Genomic DNA, 20597 nt, shown 5'->3' on the forward strand with positions numbered 1-20597 from the left:
GAACGCCTACTGATTAGAAGCAGATAACCCATTTCATAGGCAGCTGCAAAATGTTATAACTCTACAAACTAAATGTCATCACTAGATTTTATATGAATATTATTCTAAAAGGATCGAAATTAGTGTAATCACATGACATAGAAGCTCCTCTTTGCCCGCCCTTGTTCTTTGCTGACTCTTGTACCCTCAACTCCACACTATCAATTAGATATCCAAGAAATCCTTGCTGATGCTTGGTTTACTTACCATGAGATCAAAAAAAGTTCAGATTGTTCTAGGGAAAAAACAAAAGAAAAATTTCAGACCAGATTAACTGATCTTTCAATGGACGTTTCAAAATGTTGGCATGAGAATTGATGAGTCTCATTATTGGGTTAGAACCTACAGGCATTTTCACATCTGATGCAACCCTCGTTGCAACATTCAGGCAACAGTCAAGGGAACTCGTGCAGCGAAAAGGAGGCCATTAGATTCCTCATTGAATCCTAAACCAATTTCCAACAGTAAATGCAATTTTGACAACAAAGTTTCCTCAGGCTTAGGAGTGAGCGAAACCTCTAGTAACAAGGACTGGATTGTATATTTACACATTCCAACTTAGAATACAAACTGTAGACTCGGAGTGAGTGAAACAGTTACATGAATATTTCACAATGATACTAGTAACAAGGATTGTGTTTTTTGACATATTCTGGCTTAGAATACAAACTGTGATTTGTCAACAGGACATGAAGTTGACTCCAGCTCCAATGTCTCACTACCAATGTACCTCCTCTTGCAACAACTAATTATTACCTTCTCCAGGAATGCTTCCGCCCTACTTTGAAATGCCACCATATTTACCTCAGTAGATGAAGTATGGGGACTTGTAGTCCTTCACAACAAGAACAGGCATAGAGCTGCGCAGCAGAAGAGAAAGAGCCATAACTGGTGCAGCAAGCTCTCCACCTGCATCTGATGCCTCCTCAGCCTAGGACTGTTCATGCTTGCTGTTAAATCATATGGGCGGCTGCCGTAATACAGTCCAGCCTCATGACTCCTAAACATCCATGGAAAGACAGCAACAGCTAACTCCCCGAGCACACCACCTGCTGTCGAATGGAAGACTGGTGCTGCCAGCAGTGATGATGGTGCTGACATGAAACTGTTACCAAGATGACTATAGTAAGGATCGTATCGTTGGTGGTGATGGTGATGCGGAAGTTGTGGCTGGGGCATTGGTGACTGGATATCAACATATTCCTCCTCATGATCACGAGGGTACTGGTGTTCAATAACTGAAGAAATCAGAGAACGGCCCCGGTAAATGGAGCGCCGATGGGGGATCTTGAGGCTCTGCTGAGATCCTTCTTGGGTATTGACACCCCGGCCATAGAGTGGGACAAGAGTATCCTCTGAAAGCGGCGCCTTGCAGACAGGGCACTGCTGAAGGGAAGTAGTCTGGACCAGCAGCCACTTGTAAATGCAGGGCCAGCAGTAGAGGTGGCCACAGAGGGTGACAACAGGTTCAGCTGCAGAGTCCAGACATATGTTGCAGTCAAAGCAGCCATTTACAGAAGGTGAATGAGCATCCATGCTGCACTTCTTTGATGGCTCTTTCTCAACCTCAGATTCCTCAATATATGCCTGCACAGTCCCTTCTACCTCCATGTACTCTTGAGTGCACTCTAGTATTTGGCAATAGGGAGCAGTCTGTGAAACATAGCAGGGAAACTTGAGTCTTTCAAGTACTGCAACAGTTTTGGTAACACTGTGTGTCAGCAGAATTATGTTTTTAAACAGGGCAATTTAAATATGGCCAAGGATTGGCACACCTTACAAGGTGTCCATGACCATAAGGGTAACATTCAAACAAGGACCACATAAGGTGGTAGATTTTCTAACATAAGTTCAGGAGATGACATTGTCTTGCATATGGGAGATTTAGCTGAAGATTGCTAGTAGAAAAGGATGATACGAATGGAGCCAAATTTGCCAAACTAAGGGTTTAGCTTGAAGAAGAAAGCTGTGTTTTTTTTTGCACGCCAGATGCCAAACATAATTATTCATGCAATATAGATAGACTTCCATTTTATAATTTTATGCTCAATTCAGTGAACAAATATATCTATTTTCCATGAGATAATGAAAGGGTGAGGATAAAGTAGCCTCTCATTGTCATTTTGAATCGCTAGAACAGAATTTCACAGGAAATGATTAAATCTGAGTGTTCCTAGATATGTATCACTGTATTGTCCCTTTCTTTACATAAGAAGACAAGATGTTGTCGGTGCCATAACTGAAAGGGAACTTACCAATCTAACACCTTGAACTTCATGAATAAGCAACTATTTTGAGATAGAGATGTAGGCATCCTTTTGCCTAAAAAAAAAAAAAAAAGATCTTGTTTTCTATAGACTCTCATTTCTTGTGTCTTTTTACTTTTTGTATTTTTTAATATACTGCTTGTTGAAAATGTAGAGTTCTTATGAGGCAGACAAGCAACCAAGAATAAGAAAGAGTTCAAAATATTGAATAAATCCAGGTAGGCCTTTCAGTGAAAATAACAAAAAATTAGCATAGGTTTTCAAATACATGCTAGTTTAACTCTAATTGTGAGTATTGTACTGCTTTCATCAAACAAGAAGCAGAGATTAGCAATAATATAAGTGCTATGAGTTCAGCGGCATCTCCTCTCATTTCCAATATCAAGTGAATGAATCAATAACAGACTAGGATAGAGAGGTGACTGATGGCAACACTCGGAAATCTGTAGATGCCACTGAGAGCCCCAAGAAGAACAAACTCTTCCCGTTCAGTTACTCTAGGATGGAGCTTTGACAGCATGATATGTATAATGGAGACAAGAAACAAGAACCTGAATGAAAAAAAAAAGAGAAAGAAAAGAAAAATTCACTTGATGATTCATTGCCTGATTGAAATTGATAAAGTTTACATTCCTTTGTCTTAAGATTGCAAGTCCTATGACTAATACTCATTTATCAATATTTTAAAACTAATTAAGGTAAGTTCAAGCCGTACCGAACAAATGGCAGGAAGAACAGGAAAAGGAATGATTCATAAAGTCAAACCCCAATTTAAGTGGGATAAGGCTCAATAGTTGGTCGGACAGATGTAGAAGATGGATTTTATAATATTCTGGGTTGTATAATTGATCATTAAAAAAAAGGGTGGGTAGTAGCTGACCTTCTACTACATCTAAAAATAAAAAATAAAAATAAAAAGAAAGAGGCAAAAGATATTTAAAAGAATTACTAGTATTCAGAGGATATAATCTATAAAAAAAGACTTGAAATGCCCTTCAGACGATCACACATCCATATCTGAAAGATCAACCTAATTCAATTTATATAACATTCAATGCCAAAACATTGTTCTTCTGTGGAAAAGAAGAAGAAGAGTCTTTAGAATCCATATATGGGGAAAAAAAAGACACAGGCATATCTAAAAAGATGAAAAACTACGGTTTTGGGGATGTTGTGATCAGCAATTGGTAGGTTCTTGGCCAGTTATCCAGAGAAATAAACTGTAACAGGGCGAAAAAGTAAAACTAAATATGGAACAGTCAAAGTGATAACCAGACAAAAATGGGGACAAAAACTAAACTAGTTCCAAAAAAAATGTAAAAAAAAAAAAAATCCAGGGAAAGGTGATGGTGACATGGTGGCAAAGATTTAGGGGAAAAGGGAAAGAAGACATGAATGACCGACAGTTTCTAAAGATCAAGTGAAAACAGAAATAAAATAAACAAAAACATTTTTTTGGACGGAAGATTAATAAAAACTTCTATCTTATCTTCTCTTCTGTCCATCGCCGGCTAAATCTCGATTGCTGCAATCAAAATCCCTAGATCCAACGCAAATCTCAAGAACGAGCAATGGAACAGGGAATGAATCCCTTCAAACCAAATCCTAGATACTAATTTACGAGTGACAAGAAGAAAAGCAACCTAGTACTCGAGAACCAAAGCTCAAAACGCTTCAATGAAAGTTCCATCTTTTGCTTCTCATTTCTGGCGATCGACCCAATGGACCATTCTAAACTACAAAAATTAACCCATTTTCGGATCAAACTCCCAAACTTCCTGACGATCGGAACGGGTTTGCTCACAAGGATCAATAATTAAAGCTCAAAGATCTGGAAAAACAACAACTGGAAGGAAAAAGAGGCACAAAGGCTTCGAATAACAATTAACTTACCGATTTGGAAGATATTAACGGCCAATTCCTCTCTCCCCCACCCTCTCTGTTCTTCGATGGAGAGCTCTTATGGGCGTCAGGAAGGAGATGCGGCGAATAGCTCCGGCGACGGCGAAAAGGAGCGATTCCGGCGAGCGATGGGCGGAGCAGCGGAGACCTTCTCCTATTTATAGGCCAGCAGGATTTAATTTAACCGCGGGGAACGCGTGCTGCGGATTATGAGTTTCTTTTTTTTGATATTATAACTTTTCTTTTATACAATTCCACGCCCGCCAAGTGCAACGGACGGTGCACGCATATTTTCCTTTTATGAACGAGCTGAATTTCCTGGAAGTTGGCTAAAAATTAGATACGCTTTGGGGATGGACTAAAAGTTAGATATTTTCTGAAGGTTTGTCCGAATCTATTTTTCATATCAGGATCTATCTGGATAGATTCATGATTATCGAATCGAACATAAAATATAGAAATATCTATCAATCTTAATCATTGAAATAAATACATCATATTTTAATAATATTAAAATTTATTATCTGACAAAAGTAAAAAAACGTACGTCCTTTCTAAAAATGATACGGCAGATATTTCTGTCATGAATTTCAGAAAAAATAATTTTGAAACATCAAATAGGCATCTGCCATTTGTCAACATCTAATTAATCAACTAGTAAGACTACGGATCGATCTAACGTGATAAAATCTAATAAAAATATGCTGAACCATGACTGATAAATTCATTAGATCAGCATCAAATGTTACAAATCGATAATGAAATCAATTCATCTGAACCATTGAACAAAAATCTGATCATCGAATTAATATTTATATTTGTATCTATATTTATTTAAAAATAAATATAAATATAGATAAATAACCATCCAATCTATATCCCAATATCTGCTTCTATTAGTCACCATATTTTAATTTTATATAGCACATGCTATTAATTAGTACATTTTTGTTTGGTGATATTTTTTTTGTGCTCATAAAATTTAATTATCAAATTTGTATCTATATTTTTTTTATAATTTTAATATCTAATTTGTATTCATATTTAATTAGAACAAATATAAATATAAATTTTTATATCTAACTAATATTATTAAATAAAATAAAATTGATTACGAGTATCGATCTGATTTTAATCTTATATTTTTTAATATATTTCAATATTTTTTTATATAAAGATATAAAATTTTTAGAGAATGATATAAAATGATCCTAATCAGTAGATCCATGGCACTTTTATGAAATTTAAAGTGTTCATTATTCTTGGAAATTCATGCAAAGGAGAGAGACTTCAATAAACAACTGAGCAAGCAAATTAGTCTCCTAAAAACTCTTCTTATACGACGCAACTACACTCTTTCAAACTCTTTCTTAAATGCACTTTCCCAGCTTTCTAATGTTTGATTTGTGGTGTTTACTTGGTAGGCTGACTAAGAAGCAAGCATAGGAAAGTAAAATTTCTGAGTGCCGTACGATTATTTGAGAAATAACAAGTCCCAACACAAGATGAACTTTTTTTTGTTTTTTTCTTCTCTGTGATAAATGAGTTGTTACATTGCGGAAACACAATACCAACATCAAAAAATAGAATGTGTAAATTAGGACCGTGATATAACAACAAAATTATGTTTTGAACGGCATAGCGAGTGACATGAAAATAAGGATAGATCTTGTCCTTTTATATATAATATATATCTTTTTTTATGTTTTTTATGGATAAAACAGAGCATTTTCTAAAAAGAGGAGTGTCTTTGTCAATGTAATGTAAGAGTAAATGTGTGGAGATTGGCCTAAATATTTGGGCATTTTTTTCCTTTTCGAGCTGTATTTTCCTTAGAAAAAATTGTTCTTTGGATGGATTCACCGAAAGAAGAGCATATCTAGGAACATTTCATGTGAGATTTTTTGGGCCATGTATTCATAAGTAATTTAGGTTTGCAAGAATTACAGAAAATATATTTAAGATGCAAGGATCATCCTTAAATGCTTAGCTTGTCGAATAAGTTTCTTTTGATACCATACTTTGTTGGATGGAAATAGATAATTCCTATGTTCAAAGTTACGCAACCATAGATAATATATAATAAAGTGAAGAAAGATGAAGAGATTTGTCCAACTCCATACCCCCACACCCCACTGCTCTCTTTTATAAAGAAGAGGAGGAGGAAGAGGAGGAGGAGATTAACTTACATAATCAAGACAAACAATAACAATAATTATCATTTTCTTCAAATAGAGAAATAAACTTTTTGAGTTTCTAATATTTTTATTATTTAAATTTTTTAACTCTCTTTATTACTCTCTCTCTCTCTCTCTCTCTTAGCAAATATTTTTCATGCTTGTTCTCACCATCCTGAGTATCGAATGATCTTCTGATGCTGGATCGTGTTGTACCATATATTTAAAATTATTAAAATTAGATGGCTAAGAAATTAGTAATTATATACTTCCAATCACTTCTGGCATTTTAACGCAATGGACCAATATCTTTGCAAGAGATGCTGGTAAACATCATTTCACTGGGAAGAACGGAAGATGGCAATCTTGGGACCACATATAAGGATCTAGTAAAAACTACATATTAATCCATGTGCAAGCTTGTCCACTGATAGTTTCGAAAATATCGTCGGTTGAAGGAGCGAACCATTTTTCTTTGAGCAAAACCAATGAGTCCACATTATTAAATCATTGTTTTATATTTGCCACATTTAAGTCTGAAAACCAAAAGATAATGAAAATATAGCCATCTTGTTTGCCATTATTTTTAATAAACTTGGCAAGCCCAAAGAAGATAAGCTCATGATGTGTCTCTAAAAATCTAATTAGTTGCATTTGGACAAGTGGGAACTCATAATTACCAATGGAATGGATTATCCATACACACAATGCACTTTATATGCCACTTTTTAATATCTGCATCCCTTAAAGTTCCACTACAAAGAACTAAGAATCCTCCAAAAGAGATGAAATCTTTAGAAATTGTTAATTAATTTAATAATAACTAAATCCTTTGGAACTAATTTAGCTTATTGCTTAGTGTGGCACTCCACTTCATGCAATCATGAGAATAACCCTCTTTTGACCATATTCCTACGTTTAAGATTTCCCCGATTGCTTTAAGATAGCATCTCTCCCCAGATATCTCTTCATTTCCTTTTTCTAAGCATCACTATGCGTATGAATAAGTGAATTCAATTGCATGCAGTTTTTACCTCTTATAACTTTATTTGTTTTTAATCTTTTATCAACTTCTATTTTATAGATCACCAGTATGTTTCATCATTTGTCACTCATTTTATTCCTTGTTTCACATTTGGAGACTCTAGATTTTTGTCAAATATTTTGTATTCCAACATAAAAGAGTTGTCAAGCGATGGGTTGAAAATCATAATGATGTTCTCTGCTTTTCATTTTTTTTTCCTTATGCCAACTAGATTTTTCAAATAAATTATCATATTTTACATGAAGCCAACCGTGCTGGAGATAAAAGATCGAGTGCGAATACTAACCATAAGATTTAATAGGCAATGGCAACTAGAGGTAGGATTATTTTTGTATACCAATCCATAAATTATTATATACGTATCTAGATTAAAATTTATTCTAGCTAGGCCAAGAGTATTGAAAATTTATATTTCAAGAAAAATACGATATGTATCTATGAATACCTTGTATCTAGCTTCAAGTATGATATGTATCTATGAATGACCTATATATAGTTTGAGCACCTTTTTGTCAGGAATGATGTATTTGATCTTAGAAAATAAGTCTCCATTGGTTTCTAAAAGATGCTAGCTCATCAAAGAGGTGTAGTCTCTTTTTTTACAGGCTCTACCTCCTTTTATGTGCCAAAAAATAAAAGAGGTGTAGTCTTTTGATGGTTATATCTTTTAAAATATTTTAGCAACTCAGACATGTAACTCAAAAAGATCAAAACAGCAAGTGTGCTGGCTTTTCATTGCGAAGCCATAGCATTTCTCTTTAGGAGTCACTTTCTATCACAAAAATTTTTAGAAAGGAACAGGCCTTGAGGATTCAAGAGAGGGATGGCCACATGCCAGGCACATGGCTGGCATCCTGCATATCAAAGTGTGAAGGATGATCGGCTTTCGAATCTCAAAGCATATCTCAGTGAATTGACAATATTGAGATAATTTGGGATCTATAAAATTTTCTTTATCATCGAGATGGAAGATAAGCAATAAAAATCTCTGGTTTAAGATTACATGTATCGATTGGGACCAATAACCTACTAACTTAAATTGACCTAGAACATAGAATTTAGATATAAAAAGTGAAACTCAATAAATTATTGGACTTGGATTTGGGTTCTAATAAGTTGGATTTGGCTCTAATTAGTAGATTCGCACTCGAAAACTGGCACTCGATCCGGTCATATATACATACATGTTATTATGAATGTATGTATATTTTTAGATAAAATTATTTTTTTATTCATTATTTCTTCATCTTTGATAATGCACAAGATTTGCATGTATTGAATAATTTTAAAAAGATAATCAAAACTCAAAAGGCATAGTAGCATATCTTGTTCAATACTCAATTTCTACTTGATTTTTTTTTTTTCCGATTTAGGAAATGGACATGGAGTTCGGATTGATTTTGGATCTAATAAACTTATATTTTAAGATTGGATAAATAGATATGGACAAATCTAAATCTGAATCCAACCAGTTGTATCGTATCTTAAAATAGGATGGGCATATTTTTGGGAAGAGAGCTCCAAACGATGGATCGGTAGGCACCGAACAGACAGACAATCAGTCCGTGCTGCGTAAGCGCACAAAATCCAAGCAACGAGAAAAAGCATGTTGCGTCCTAACCAAGTTTTGCTTATTTTAGATCAAAGATTCTCCCACCCGCCGGCTCTTCCTGCTGGTCTCCACTGCTTCCCACTTCCGAACAAAATCGTATGGCGCCGGCTCTTCCTGCTGGCTTCCATTGCTTCTATCTCTGAACAAAAATCACATGGAACGAGCCACCGAAAAAACAATTTGGGATGGGCTTTCATTTTTATCATATTTTTAAAAAAAAAAAAAAAATAAACAAAAAAATATCCATTTATGATTTAAAAATATATATATATATATATTTTTTAAATTATATTTTTTATCAATATATACTATATGATCAGATGATATATATAAAATAAACTAATCATATTTTTATCGATATATAGGAGAATATGAAATTCACTGATAGATAATGCATGATCAGATGATGCATAATAAATTAGTTATCTAGTAATCTAATATATATATTTAAAAAAATAAATATAATATTTTTAAAATATCATAGTACATATTATATGATCATGCGATACACACTTGTCACTTCATTTTACACACCATGAGTTTTTTTTGATATACATTCACAGTGATTTAATACATACCTCCAAGTAAACGTATTCTTTAAAAATTATATCTCGATTTGTCTGGAGATGTATAATAGATTATTGTTGGATGTGTACCAAAGAAATTTACGATATATATTAACAATTGTATATCAATTGCTTAAAAATATGTATTGAATGGTTAGATTATTAATTTATTAAATATATATTTTCAATTTTGATATTATGTATCGTGAATATCATGTTTTAGAAGCTATATATTGAATTATTATATGTATTTTGACTTGTCAGATGGTTAATTTACTTAGTATATATTATTTGGTGGTCTAGTATGTATTAACAAAAATTATATTTTAAAAAAGAAGATGAAAATAGATGCCACAAGTATTTTTTTTTTTAATTATAAATCAAGGGCTCTGTATCTTGTGTAAACTATTAGATGTTAAGAAGGAAAAAGAAAAAAAAAAATCATACTATCCTAGCATCAACACATCCAATAAAATTAAAAAATAAAATATTATAAAAAAGATAAGCAACATGCTACGATTCACCCAATACAATGCTCCGCCGTATAGAAGATGATCGCTTTTCAATCATCATCGACGAATCAATCTCAAGTATGATACAAATTATCCTTAAGATAAATATTGCATAATTGATGCCTTCTCACTCACGCCGCCTCAACTCAACTCTAAAATTTAAAATATTAAAAATTTGATTGCCACCCATGATAATAAGTTGGAGTCTAAACTTTTAATCACAAATCCTATCCGATTTCTATGTCGTCAAAATTTATCTGGAGGAAGCAAATGATGGATGCACCCAAATGATGAAGACCGCCCGGCAAGGCGCTGTTGTTTGTATTGGCTGGATGCAACACCCTCTCCCCTTTCACATGCTGCTGGACCCACCGAACATGAACGGCACTACTTCCCATATCCAAATTTTTCTTTTGCATCACGAGTGGTGGAAAAATCTGACATGAAGCACACTATTTTATATATTAATTTATGTATCATTATTTTTAATATATATTAAATATATATAATTTTATTTTATGATTTAAAAATTTTGAATGAAAAAATATTTTATTTTTTGAAAAAAATATGACATTCTATGTCCATATTATGACATCCTGTATGTTTGAAATCATAATTTTGACGTAGGATATCATAATATGCCACAGGATGTTATAATTTTTTCCAAAAAGTAAGAATATTTTTTTATTCAAAATTTTTAAACAAAAAAAAAACTAAGACATTAAATACACATTAAAAGTGGTTGAATAAAATATCCTTTCTATGCTATGTATGATATCTTGAACCATATTATGACATCTACATACAGAAAATTATAATTTGATGTAGGATGTCATAATATGCCACAGAATGTCATAATTTTCTAAATCATATGATGACATCTAGCATGTAGGAAGTCATAATATGCCACAAGATGTCATAATTTTTTTAAAAAATAAAAATATTTTTATTATATAAAATTTTTAAATGAAAAATTAAAATTATAATATTAAATATTTATTAAAAATAATAGTTATGTAGATCAATTATATAGTAGTGCATCCACGATAAATTTTTTACACTCCTCGGTGCACAAGAATTTCTCCTCGCTATTTTGGATTGGATCACCTTATATTTTTTGTTGCAAGGCTACGACACCGTTTCAACCCACATCCTACCAGCTTTACTCTCCCTTGACTTATGAATAACAGCCTAAATGGTTTTAAATAATGTCCAAAATAATAAGATTCGATGTTATGTATAAAAATAATGGGACCATCAGAAATATTAAATCATTCATCGGGTTGGGTCATGGGCTAAATGCAAACATTTAGAAACTATAACAATCAGGAATAAGAACATCTAGACCCATGATAACATCTCTATTTATATGTTTACCAAAAAAAAAACATCTCCATTTACATAGATTCATGCATATCGAATAGCAAGATGAAACATGTACATTTGATGTCATCTGAGGCGCACACCCACAAAAAAAAAAAAGGGCAAGGTGCAAGGAGCATCTCCAACATCATCCGCAAGATGTATCAAGAAGACAAACTCCATGCAATAGCATGGAATGTCTTCAGCACGCACTCGAATATAATAGTACTAATTCCTACAGGAGAGAGATTGTATCCAGGGAAGGCAATTAAATTAGATTGAATTGAATACGGATCAGATTAAAATTTATAAATTTAAATATAAATTATTTATTAAAAAATAAAAATTTAGATTTGAATTTGATCTATTTATTAAACAGATAATTTGACTCGACTCGCACAACTAATTTATTAAATAAGTTAAATCAAATTAAATATATTAAATATATTAAATAAATTATAAATAGATTAAGCGTCTGCTTGAATTCATGAATTCAAAATCTTATAAGATTTATGGTTTAGGCTTATACAATTAGAAAAAATAAGCTTGGATCAGTAGGTTTGATATTGTGCATCAAAAACTCAAACTATTAGTTAGTATAATCAAATAGAAAAAGATGGCTATGTAATTATTTTCCTACACAATATGTATGCCATCGGTGAGTTGTGGACATACAATCACAAAAATATATATCTTCCTAAAATAAAATCATATAATATGCTAATATTTTTTAAATTAATATAAATATAAAACGGTTTTTCTAATAATAGGTCCAAATTGGATATGATGACGAGAAAGTAAATCTCATCATACTTTTTGATCATTGATTATTTTTTTTAATAAAATAATAATAAAATTAAAAATAATTATGATATCAATTATTTTAAAATTTATAAAAATATCATAATATTCTTTATATTTTATAATATATTAATTATATTTATAATGCATCATCAAGCAGAAAATGAATGAAGAATACAGTATGGCATGGTTTTTTCAACGGTTAGAAAGTCATTTATTACATCAACAAATTTCATAAATTGGTGCCACACATTGCCCTCCCTTTTTAAATCCAAGGTCATGGCATGTTCTGTTGCACTACAGCACCAATGTGATATCTTCACAATATCCAATACAATCATAAGTTGCATTTGCTATGGCAACAAAATAATTTTTGAATTAGTACACATATTTATACCTATATGCACAAATATTTAGATAGAATCCGAGCATAACTAAGATCTACTTCATGAATGTTGAATATAAAAGAACAATTTATTGAGAGGCCATCATAGTTCTTCCTATTTTTTACACTAAAATAGAGGAAAATATATACCATAAGCAAAAAGCATAGAAAGAACTATGATGGCCACTAAAATTTTAGTGGCAGTGGAAGAGGAAGAGAAAATCATGTCGAACTAGTTTATCTAGTTTGAGAGTATACATTCGGGGTTTAAATTTATATTTGTCTAAGATATTTCTTTATGAAGCAATTTGCGGTTGTCTAAAGGGATTTTGTTTCTTTTAATTGTCATTAACCACCATTTATTATATCATTTTTATCGGAGTTTCTAATACCTTAGTAGGATGGTAATATTTTGTTTTGTTCTATTTCTTTATGGCATCTTAATTAATACTAGTGGATTAAATGACTTAACAGCCATTATTCTGTAACATGTTTGAGAAAAATATCCATTAAATCCTTCGATAAATATGCTTCAAAAGTTAAACAAAGGAAAAAGTGAGAAGAGAAATTAAAGGCAACATAGAATGTTTAACACCATCAATGGAATTAGAAGACATAATTTAATCTTCCTTCTTCTTATGATCTTAGAATCTTTAATATCTATTGTTTGTAAATCATTTTAGCAAAATTTAATGACTTTTAAGATTATTAGGATTTCTATTGAAGATGATTCTTAGAAAAATATCATTCGAATGGCATGTAGAACTTAATGTTTTTTATAGCATTGTCTTGGTTTATTCTTGTTTCATATTTTAAAGCTGCAATTTATGATGGTATGATAGATATCATGGTTAAGGCACGAGCCTATCTAGAAATAGCAATAGGTTGACTATGGGTCAAGTCGACCAATACCTATACGCACCTCATCAAGAAAAAATTCAAACCCATATTCACTTTGTACCCATCTCATGTCGAGTAAAATGGAGATTAATATTAGATCGGGTTGAGTCAGGTATACTCGGAACCCTCTCTTTTGATAAAAAATCTCCTCCCCAATTCCCATAGAAATCTAAGAAACCCCTCCAATCTTCCAATCTAGGAAACTCCTTCGATCTCCTAGGGTGCTCTTGCCTCTCCTTCCCCATAGATCTCTGAAAAAGAGAAAAAAAAAAGAAAGCATAAAGAAAAAAAAAAAAGATCAATCTATGTAGGAGAAAGTCTTATCTTTTAATTTTTTTTTCATTTGTCTGTAGGAGTCTCAATCTGGTGGAGGCTTGGAGTGGCCGAATAGGAAGCTTAGACAATGTCTAAGATTTTGTCGGCTGAAGAGAGAAGCTTAGACGATAGCTGAACAAGATTTTTTTCTCTGAACACCATCCTCCTCTCCTCCTCCTCCTCCACTACCTAGCCAGCGGTCCTCTAGGCTCCAGACCCTTGTCATCTCGTCAGAGCCCCTAACCCCACCACCTCACCACCCTCCTAGCCTTCGATCATGGCTGCCGCATTGCCGCCGTCATCTATGTCTCTATGTTTGCCGCTTGCTTTCGCTCCACCCTCGCTACTTCGATTGCTCGTCTTTACTCGCTGCTTCTGCCTCCACCAATTGGATAGGGAGACAATGGCTAAGGTCATCGAGCAGGAGACTTGGAGCGGCCGAATAAGTAAGTTTAGATGATGGATTGGCTAGGCTTTGATTGAGTATTTATATATAAGGGTTATCGAATCGAAGTCAGATTCGGGACAGGATATATTATTAGCTGTACTTGATTTGAATCTACTTTATATTTTTTTTTAAAACTCATATCCATCTCGAATTTTAATTGGATCGGATTGATACCTAACGTGTCAAAAAAAAATTACCACCCTTAAACCTACCCTATTTTCTGGTGAACCAAGTCTAAGTCTAAATTCTCTCACTATGTCTCCTTGATAAGACCACGTGAAGCAAGAAACTATCCCTCTGACCAACTTTTTAACTATGCTTGGTATCAGCTAACAAACATCTTTAAAATAATATGAGAACTGGCAATCTATCTCTAGTTAGAAAAAGGTGAGCACACCTTGGATAAAAGTTCTACAACCATGAATAAAAAATATTCAAACACCTTTGCATCAAATGCACGAAATAATCATCACCATTAATACTTGACATACTTATACCAGTTTAGCCATATTTAAAATCATGAACCTTAATAAACTACTTATGAACTTGATTTCTCCAGCTATGAAATACTCAATCAGCTCCAAAATCCCCACAGGTACCCTTCTTTCCTTAATATTTCTCCGCTCGTTTGGTTAAACTCCTAATATCACTTAGATCTTTATTAGCTTCCTATTGATGTGTGAAGACTCAGTTGTCTAAAAGAAAGAAATATTAGTTTGACTGTCAAGGATTTTCCATGAATTTAGCCAGCAAGGTCAAGGGACCATGACGGATGGAAAACTGAATTGTCTGGCCTTGATATAATTACGCCCTCACACATAAGGGCACTTAAACTCCAAAGATATAAGACTAGGTCTTAATTCAGCTGAGCCTGCAATTACTAAACTTGTTTAGGCATTTTTAAAATAAAGCTTCATTTCCTTCACAGTGTTAGTACAATAGCCTAATAATTTATTCGATACCCGCAATTGGGACCAATAGAAAGAACATTATGAAAGTAACTAAAGAAGAAAATCATAGTGAAAAGATCGGTACATGATAAGCTTCTCGAAAAATGCAAATCCTAAGATGATTATTTATAATTTTATTACTATGGATTCTACTGATCTATTTAAAGCCATCTTATTTGCTCATGTATAAATTGATTTACACCCAAGAAGAAAAGATGGGGAAGAATGTGATTGGCAGGTGAAGGGAAATAATGATATAGAAATTTTCAGGCTTGGAGCTGGGGGCTAGTATTTATAAGGACTGAAAGCGAATTTTCTCATCGAGTTTATACCAGAAATAAGGACTGAGTGCATAGCTTTACATTTCTGAAGGAAAAACAAAAGAACCACTCACTTCTCTATGAATTTCTCAATGCTTGTGATTAGGGTACTCTCTGGCACAGCCCCAATAACAGCATCTTTCTTCTCCCCATTCTTAAAAATCATGATAGTTGGAATGCTTCTGATTCCATACTTGGTTGCAATATCCTGGTCCTCATCAGTGTTGAGATTCAAGCATTTGAGCCTTCCGTCATATACCTTCGACAATTTGCCAATCATTGGATGAATCATACGGCAGGGTCCACACCATGGAGCCCAAAACTCCACTAGCACTGGAATATCAGACTCAATGACAAGTGACTGCCATGTTGATTTTGTACTTCTGGAACTGTAATAGAGATAACCAAAAATGTTTACCGTACAGTCAAGACATAAAGTGACAGAACAGCTGCAATAAAACTTTTAATAATTTAAGATATGGCAATGCTGCGCTTTAAGCAGAACCATGAATAAGAATAGCCGGGCAAGTTTGATGGGCTAAATTTTAATGAAATGATCCCCATTTGGTAAAAGAATGAAAACTTTGAAAAACAAACACTTGATGCTTAGAAAGGTACCATCTTCGCTTATATATGATATCTACATTTACAACAGAAGGTATATTGCACCTGGTGGGATAAGATAATTTTGTTTAGCATCAGCACGTTGCATAGCCAATGAAGATATTTTCAATATGAAAGGGCATTTGGGCAAACATGTAACGGGTGTTTGAGTACCATGACAGTGCTATAAGGTTAGGACGGTTGAAACATCAAATCGACAAATTGACAAATCAACACACTGAAAAGGAGAGTGGTAGCTCGGCTCAACTGATGAACCTCTCGACGGAACTCCGAACGCAGACCCGCATCAGAATCAACAAGATTAAGTTGATTGCCACCTTTTCTGACTGCTGGACCGACATCTCAGTCATGGGAGCTGGAATGGAGTCGGGTATTGGTCATTCACCAAGGAGTCCCCAACCTTGTCCACAAAACAAATCCACCCCAAGAATTCAATCTCCTACTGGGTCTGACTCCACCCGATGTGGACAGTGCTGGTCCCTAATACTAGAAATTTGAGAGGCAAGTGATCAAGTAAATGTACTTATTATCTAGATAAAGGTAGATATCTCCAATATCAATGGGATCACACCCTGGAGGTAAGAGAAGGACAAGAGATCCATTTATATACCTCAGCATGCACCATATACGCAGTCCATGTACATATTTCATACAGGAGCGAAAGAACAAATGTCCCACAAAAGTTCAGATTAACATGAAATGATGTAATTAATATATAACTAAATTGGCTACTACATTATCTGCCTCTAACAAAGAATAAACATATATCAAGGACATGAAGGAAACTAACATAAGATACAATACAGTGTGCCAGGTGAGAATGTCAACCCCATAGAGCACATTGGTAGACCCAATTTAACCACCCCTAACAAACAAAGCTCCTTATTATCATAAAATGTCATCAAACAAAACTTCATCAACATGCCTTATCACTACTCTACAACCAACCCAATTTCTAAGCTACCCAGCCCTAACCCAACATGAAACCCAACCAAGCCATCCTGAACACAACTTCACAATTTCTAAGCTAGACATAGTTCAAGCTCAATCGGGTTAGGTATAGTTGTGTTGGATTAAGTGTAGCTCAGTCAAATCTAATCAAGTTAGGTCTAACTCGGCCAGCTCAATTCATGTTACAAGCATTGTCAACTTGCTGGGGGCAAGGACTCAGTTGGGATGGAAGAAAACACAAGCTAAGTTTGGTTGAGTTAACAGAAAAGCTGGTTAGAAATTTGTTTGCTTTGGGTTGCCTGAGTTATTGACTACAAAACAACTAATTACATTGAGTTGATTTTGAGCAAGCATAGCACCATCTAGGCCGAACCCATTCAAACTGGCATGGCCCAACTTGTGTCTGAATTAAAATATCCCATTGATATACAAATACAAGTTATAATCTATTTTATGAAATTTGTTCAAAACTATAATTTCAATAAACTTCTAAGATCAAGACTTTCAAATGGTTTGCAAAGAGACTTTTCATCTACAGGTAGTGATGTGTGGCCACAACATGCTTGCAGGCTTATCAGAGGCACCCAAAAGTGCAATATAAGTAAATATCCAAATACCAAATTTTTCAAAATTTCATGGAGGACCACGCAACATTCACTTGTTTGCCATCCATATATGTCATAAGGGCACAATCACCATCAAACACATATATGCAACTACTAGGCAACACAATGCTTAGAGTCAGGCTTTGAATTCCATGAATGCTTGCATGCTCAACAACCTATGGAGATAATCGCACTTACAAAAGACCTCAACAAGGCTTTATTTTTGATCGGTGGGAACTACAAGGAAACAATCTATCTAAAAATGGGATTGTTATATCAACTTCCACTTCCTCACTCATTGGTCCGTGGGAACTACAAGGAAACAAAACTAGGTTGAGTGGTACATGGGAAGCTACTCTTTAAACAAGCCTCATCTAGACTGGAGAAAAAGGAATCATACGAAGGAGGGAAGGGGAGAGAAGACATTATGGATGACCATTTTTGCCCATCCGCTAATTGGCATGATTCATATTAGTGTTTAGAGTTGTGTTGGGCTCAAATAACTCCTGTAAACATTTCAGAGTGTGTGTGCGTGTGTGTACAGATATATACATATACATACACACATAGACATATATTCCAACAATTCCGACTACCCAACACCTATCTTTCAACCATGCTTTCTTAAACTACATTTAGTAACATTGTTCCAAATCTTATTCTATACTTTTCCACATCTCATATAGAAACCTACCATTGTTGTATTGGTGGTTCTCCATGAACCAAATAGTCATTGACACCTAACCTGAACTTGGCAAGGCTCATGATGTCTTTTCTCTACTTTCCTCCACCTCACAATGCATGTCCACATCTAGATGCACGATTAATCTCTTCCTCCAAGATTAACATAAAATATAACCATGCCACTCAACTCTTTGGTGTCGGTAAGTATCAATACACCAACAATAAATAAAAGTGGAAATTTGTCACACAAAAAAACCCATTTTGATGAGCTTCTAGCTTGGAGTCCCCAGCCACTAAAAACAACCTCTCTTTTAATGTCTTTCACTAGTATGATAGTCTTGGTCGATGTTGGGCTTGCAGAATCCCTTGGATTTTAACATCTTTTAATGACTTTAAATCAGCTAGAATGACAGCCACTAAAAACAACTCTTTTAAATCGGCTATACCTAATGTGTAAAAAAGATGATATCTTGATGTATTTCTAAAGAGATTTAAATTAATATATTTATATAGAGATTTAATTTTTGTTTTAATATGTTATCCAACAAATGCATCATAATTAGCTTATATCCTACCTTTGTATATTCGGTCCTTAACTTCTCTTTCCCACTCTTTGTACTTTTATTTAAACACAGGTGATGAGGTGAGGAGTAAAGACAGCACTGTTAGGAAGAAATGAATAGCGACAAAGCAACACATGTCACTAGCCAACTGAAATCACCTCTTAAGAAAAAGGACAAGAACAAAAAGGAAACTCCAACACCATCGAACAGATAAGTTTAGAGAATTACACCGGTTATTCAGTGTTAGGAGGACAATTATTCAAGGATGGCTGGTTTTATGTGGTTGCAATTAATTCAACTATTTTGCTTCACTTGAAATCGAAAGACACCGATATCACCATGAAATTCCCATATCAGAAGGCAAATAAAATCAATGAAGAAGCAAAAGCCATGGAGCTTTATGTCCATAAAAACCAACGGATTAGAAGACAAAATAACTTTTTTATGTGATCAGCTTGGCTATTATAATATACAACAGCAGTTACTATCTCACTCACGGAATGACAAAGAAAAAGTACAAGATGTCTTTTTCCCCCTAAAATAATTCAAGAATTACAGTATAGATTTAAATCCACTACAAAATCAAAAGATACAACATATCCTACGATACTAAGGTCCAGATCCCCAATCAATCAAGGAATTATAAGAAAGCACGAACCAAAAACAATTTCAAAACAATGTTTTTTTGAGTCAATCACAATAAGTGTTAAGATCTTTACCCTCTATAGCGGTCCCTTGCGCCTCACAGACAACCGATCGACGACGAAGACCCTTCTCAGTCGCCGAGCTGGCCGCGGATGGAGCCCTAGGAGGGCGCCAAGCGATCCTCAAACCCTTAAATTCCGGCAACAGCCCCGTTCTCCGGTGGCCAAGAGATGCGGAAACTGGCGGCGCCGCAGCCCGTGGTGCGGATGACACACCAAGAACGGGACGAGGGCCAGGAACAGCGAGCGGCTCGAGAATGGCGGCGGCAGCAGCGGCCATTGGTGGAGTGGAAGGGCAAAACCCTATGGATTTTGGGAAAATGAATTACGTAAACGACCCCCATAGAAGCGATCAAGGAATCTATAGTTGGATTATGCGGGACGGGAGAGATTTTTATGCGATGAGTGGAGAGAGAGGCGCTCCGACGTTCCACGGATCCTGATCCTGACAGCGATGATTGTGGTCGGATTTGGTTCGGGTCGGGTTCGAAATCTAGACAATGGGCTCACATCCAACGGGGATCCATTTTAAGGTGTATAATTAAGGAAATAATTATTTAAAAATAAATTATTTATCTCTTCATTATTTTCTACTATAAAATAATTACAACAACCATTATAATAATTATTGTTTTAGTATCGAAATATGAAATCATATATTTATAGAATAAATAATGGTTATTATAATTAATATATCCACCATAATTGTATTTGATGTAATTTGCAAGGCTCTCCATTTTTTTTTTTTAAAATCGGTTCATTCTATTGCATTTGTTTATTTTTTTTCTATTTGTGTGGTTATGGCAATATAATAACATGCATTGATATCAAGATAGAAATATTTTTTAACTTTGTTAGGGTGTAT

At 34.3% G+C, this 20597-nt stretch overlaps 2 protein-coding genes across 3 annotated transcripts; both read right to left on the reverse strand.

Annotated features, from left to right (window-relative positions):
* Positions 1–545: 545 nt before the first annotated feature.
* LOC105059009 (E3 ubiquitin-protein ligase RMA1H1) lies at positions 546–4437 on the reverse strand. 2 transcript variants are annotated; one of them, XM_010942130.4, is made up of 2 exons: positions 4200–4437; positions 546–1730 (listed from the first exon to the last, which is right to left on the reverse strand). In XM_010942130.4, the coding sequence occupies exon 2, from the start codon at positions 1648–1650 to the stop codon at positions 877–879; it is 774 nt and encodes a 257-aa protein (XP_010940432.1). In that variant the 5' UTR covers positions 1651–1730; positions 4200–4437; the 3' UTR covers positions 546–876. The 2 variants fall into 2 exon arrangements, with proteins under 2 accessions (XP_010940432.1, XP_010940431.1); XM_010942129.4 differs by having other exon boundaries at positions 546–1692; positions 4200–4429.
* Positions 4438–15538: 11101 nt separating this feature from the next.
* On the reverse strand, positions 15539–20074 carry LOC105059010 (thioredoxin M1, chloroplastic). The gene is made up of 2 exons (XM_073249817.1): positions 19725–20074; positions 15539–16061 (listed from the first exon to the last, which is right to left on the reverse strand). Exons 1-2 carry the CDS (start codon positions 20010–20012, stop codon positions 15672–15674), a joined length of 678 nt encoding a protein of 225 aa, XP_073105918.1. The 5' UTR covers positions 20013–20074; the 3' UTR covers positions 15539–15671.
* Between the last annotated feature and the right edge of the window lie 523 nt (positions 20075–20597).

This window comes from Elaeis guineensis, chromosome 16 (assembly GCF_000442705.2).
Source record: "Elaeis guineensis isolate ETL-2024a chromosome 16, EG11, whole genome shotgun sequence".
Lineage (NCBI taxonomy): Eukaryota > Viridiplantae > Streptophyta > Magnoliopsida > Arecales > Arecaceae > Elaeis > Elaeis guineensis.

Coding starts and splice junctions, on each gene's coding strand:
- LOC105059009 (XM_010942130.4), bottom strand. CDS start 1,650: ATGGAGGTAGAAGGGACTGTGCAGGCATATATTGAGGAATCTGAGGTT.
- LOC105059010 (XM_073249817.1), bottom strand. CDS start 20,012: ATGGCCGCTGCTGCCGCCGCCATTCTCGAGCCGCTCGCTGTTCCTGGC. Junction 16,062..19,724: donor AAGATCTTAACACTTATTGT/GATTGACTCAAA, acceptor AATTATTAAAAG/TTTTATTGCAGCTGTTCTGT.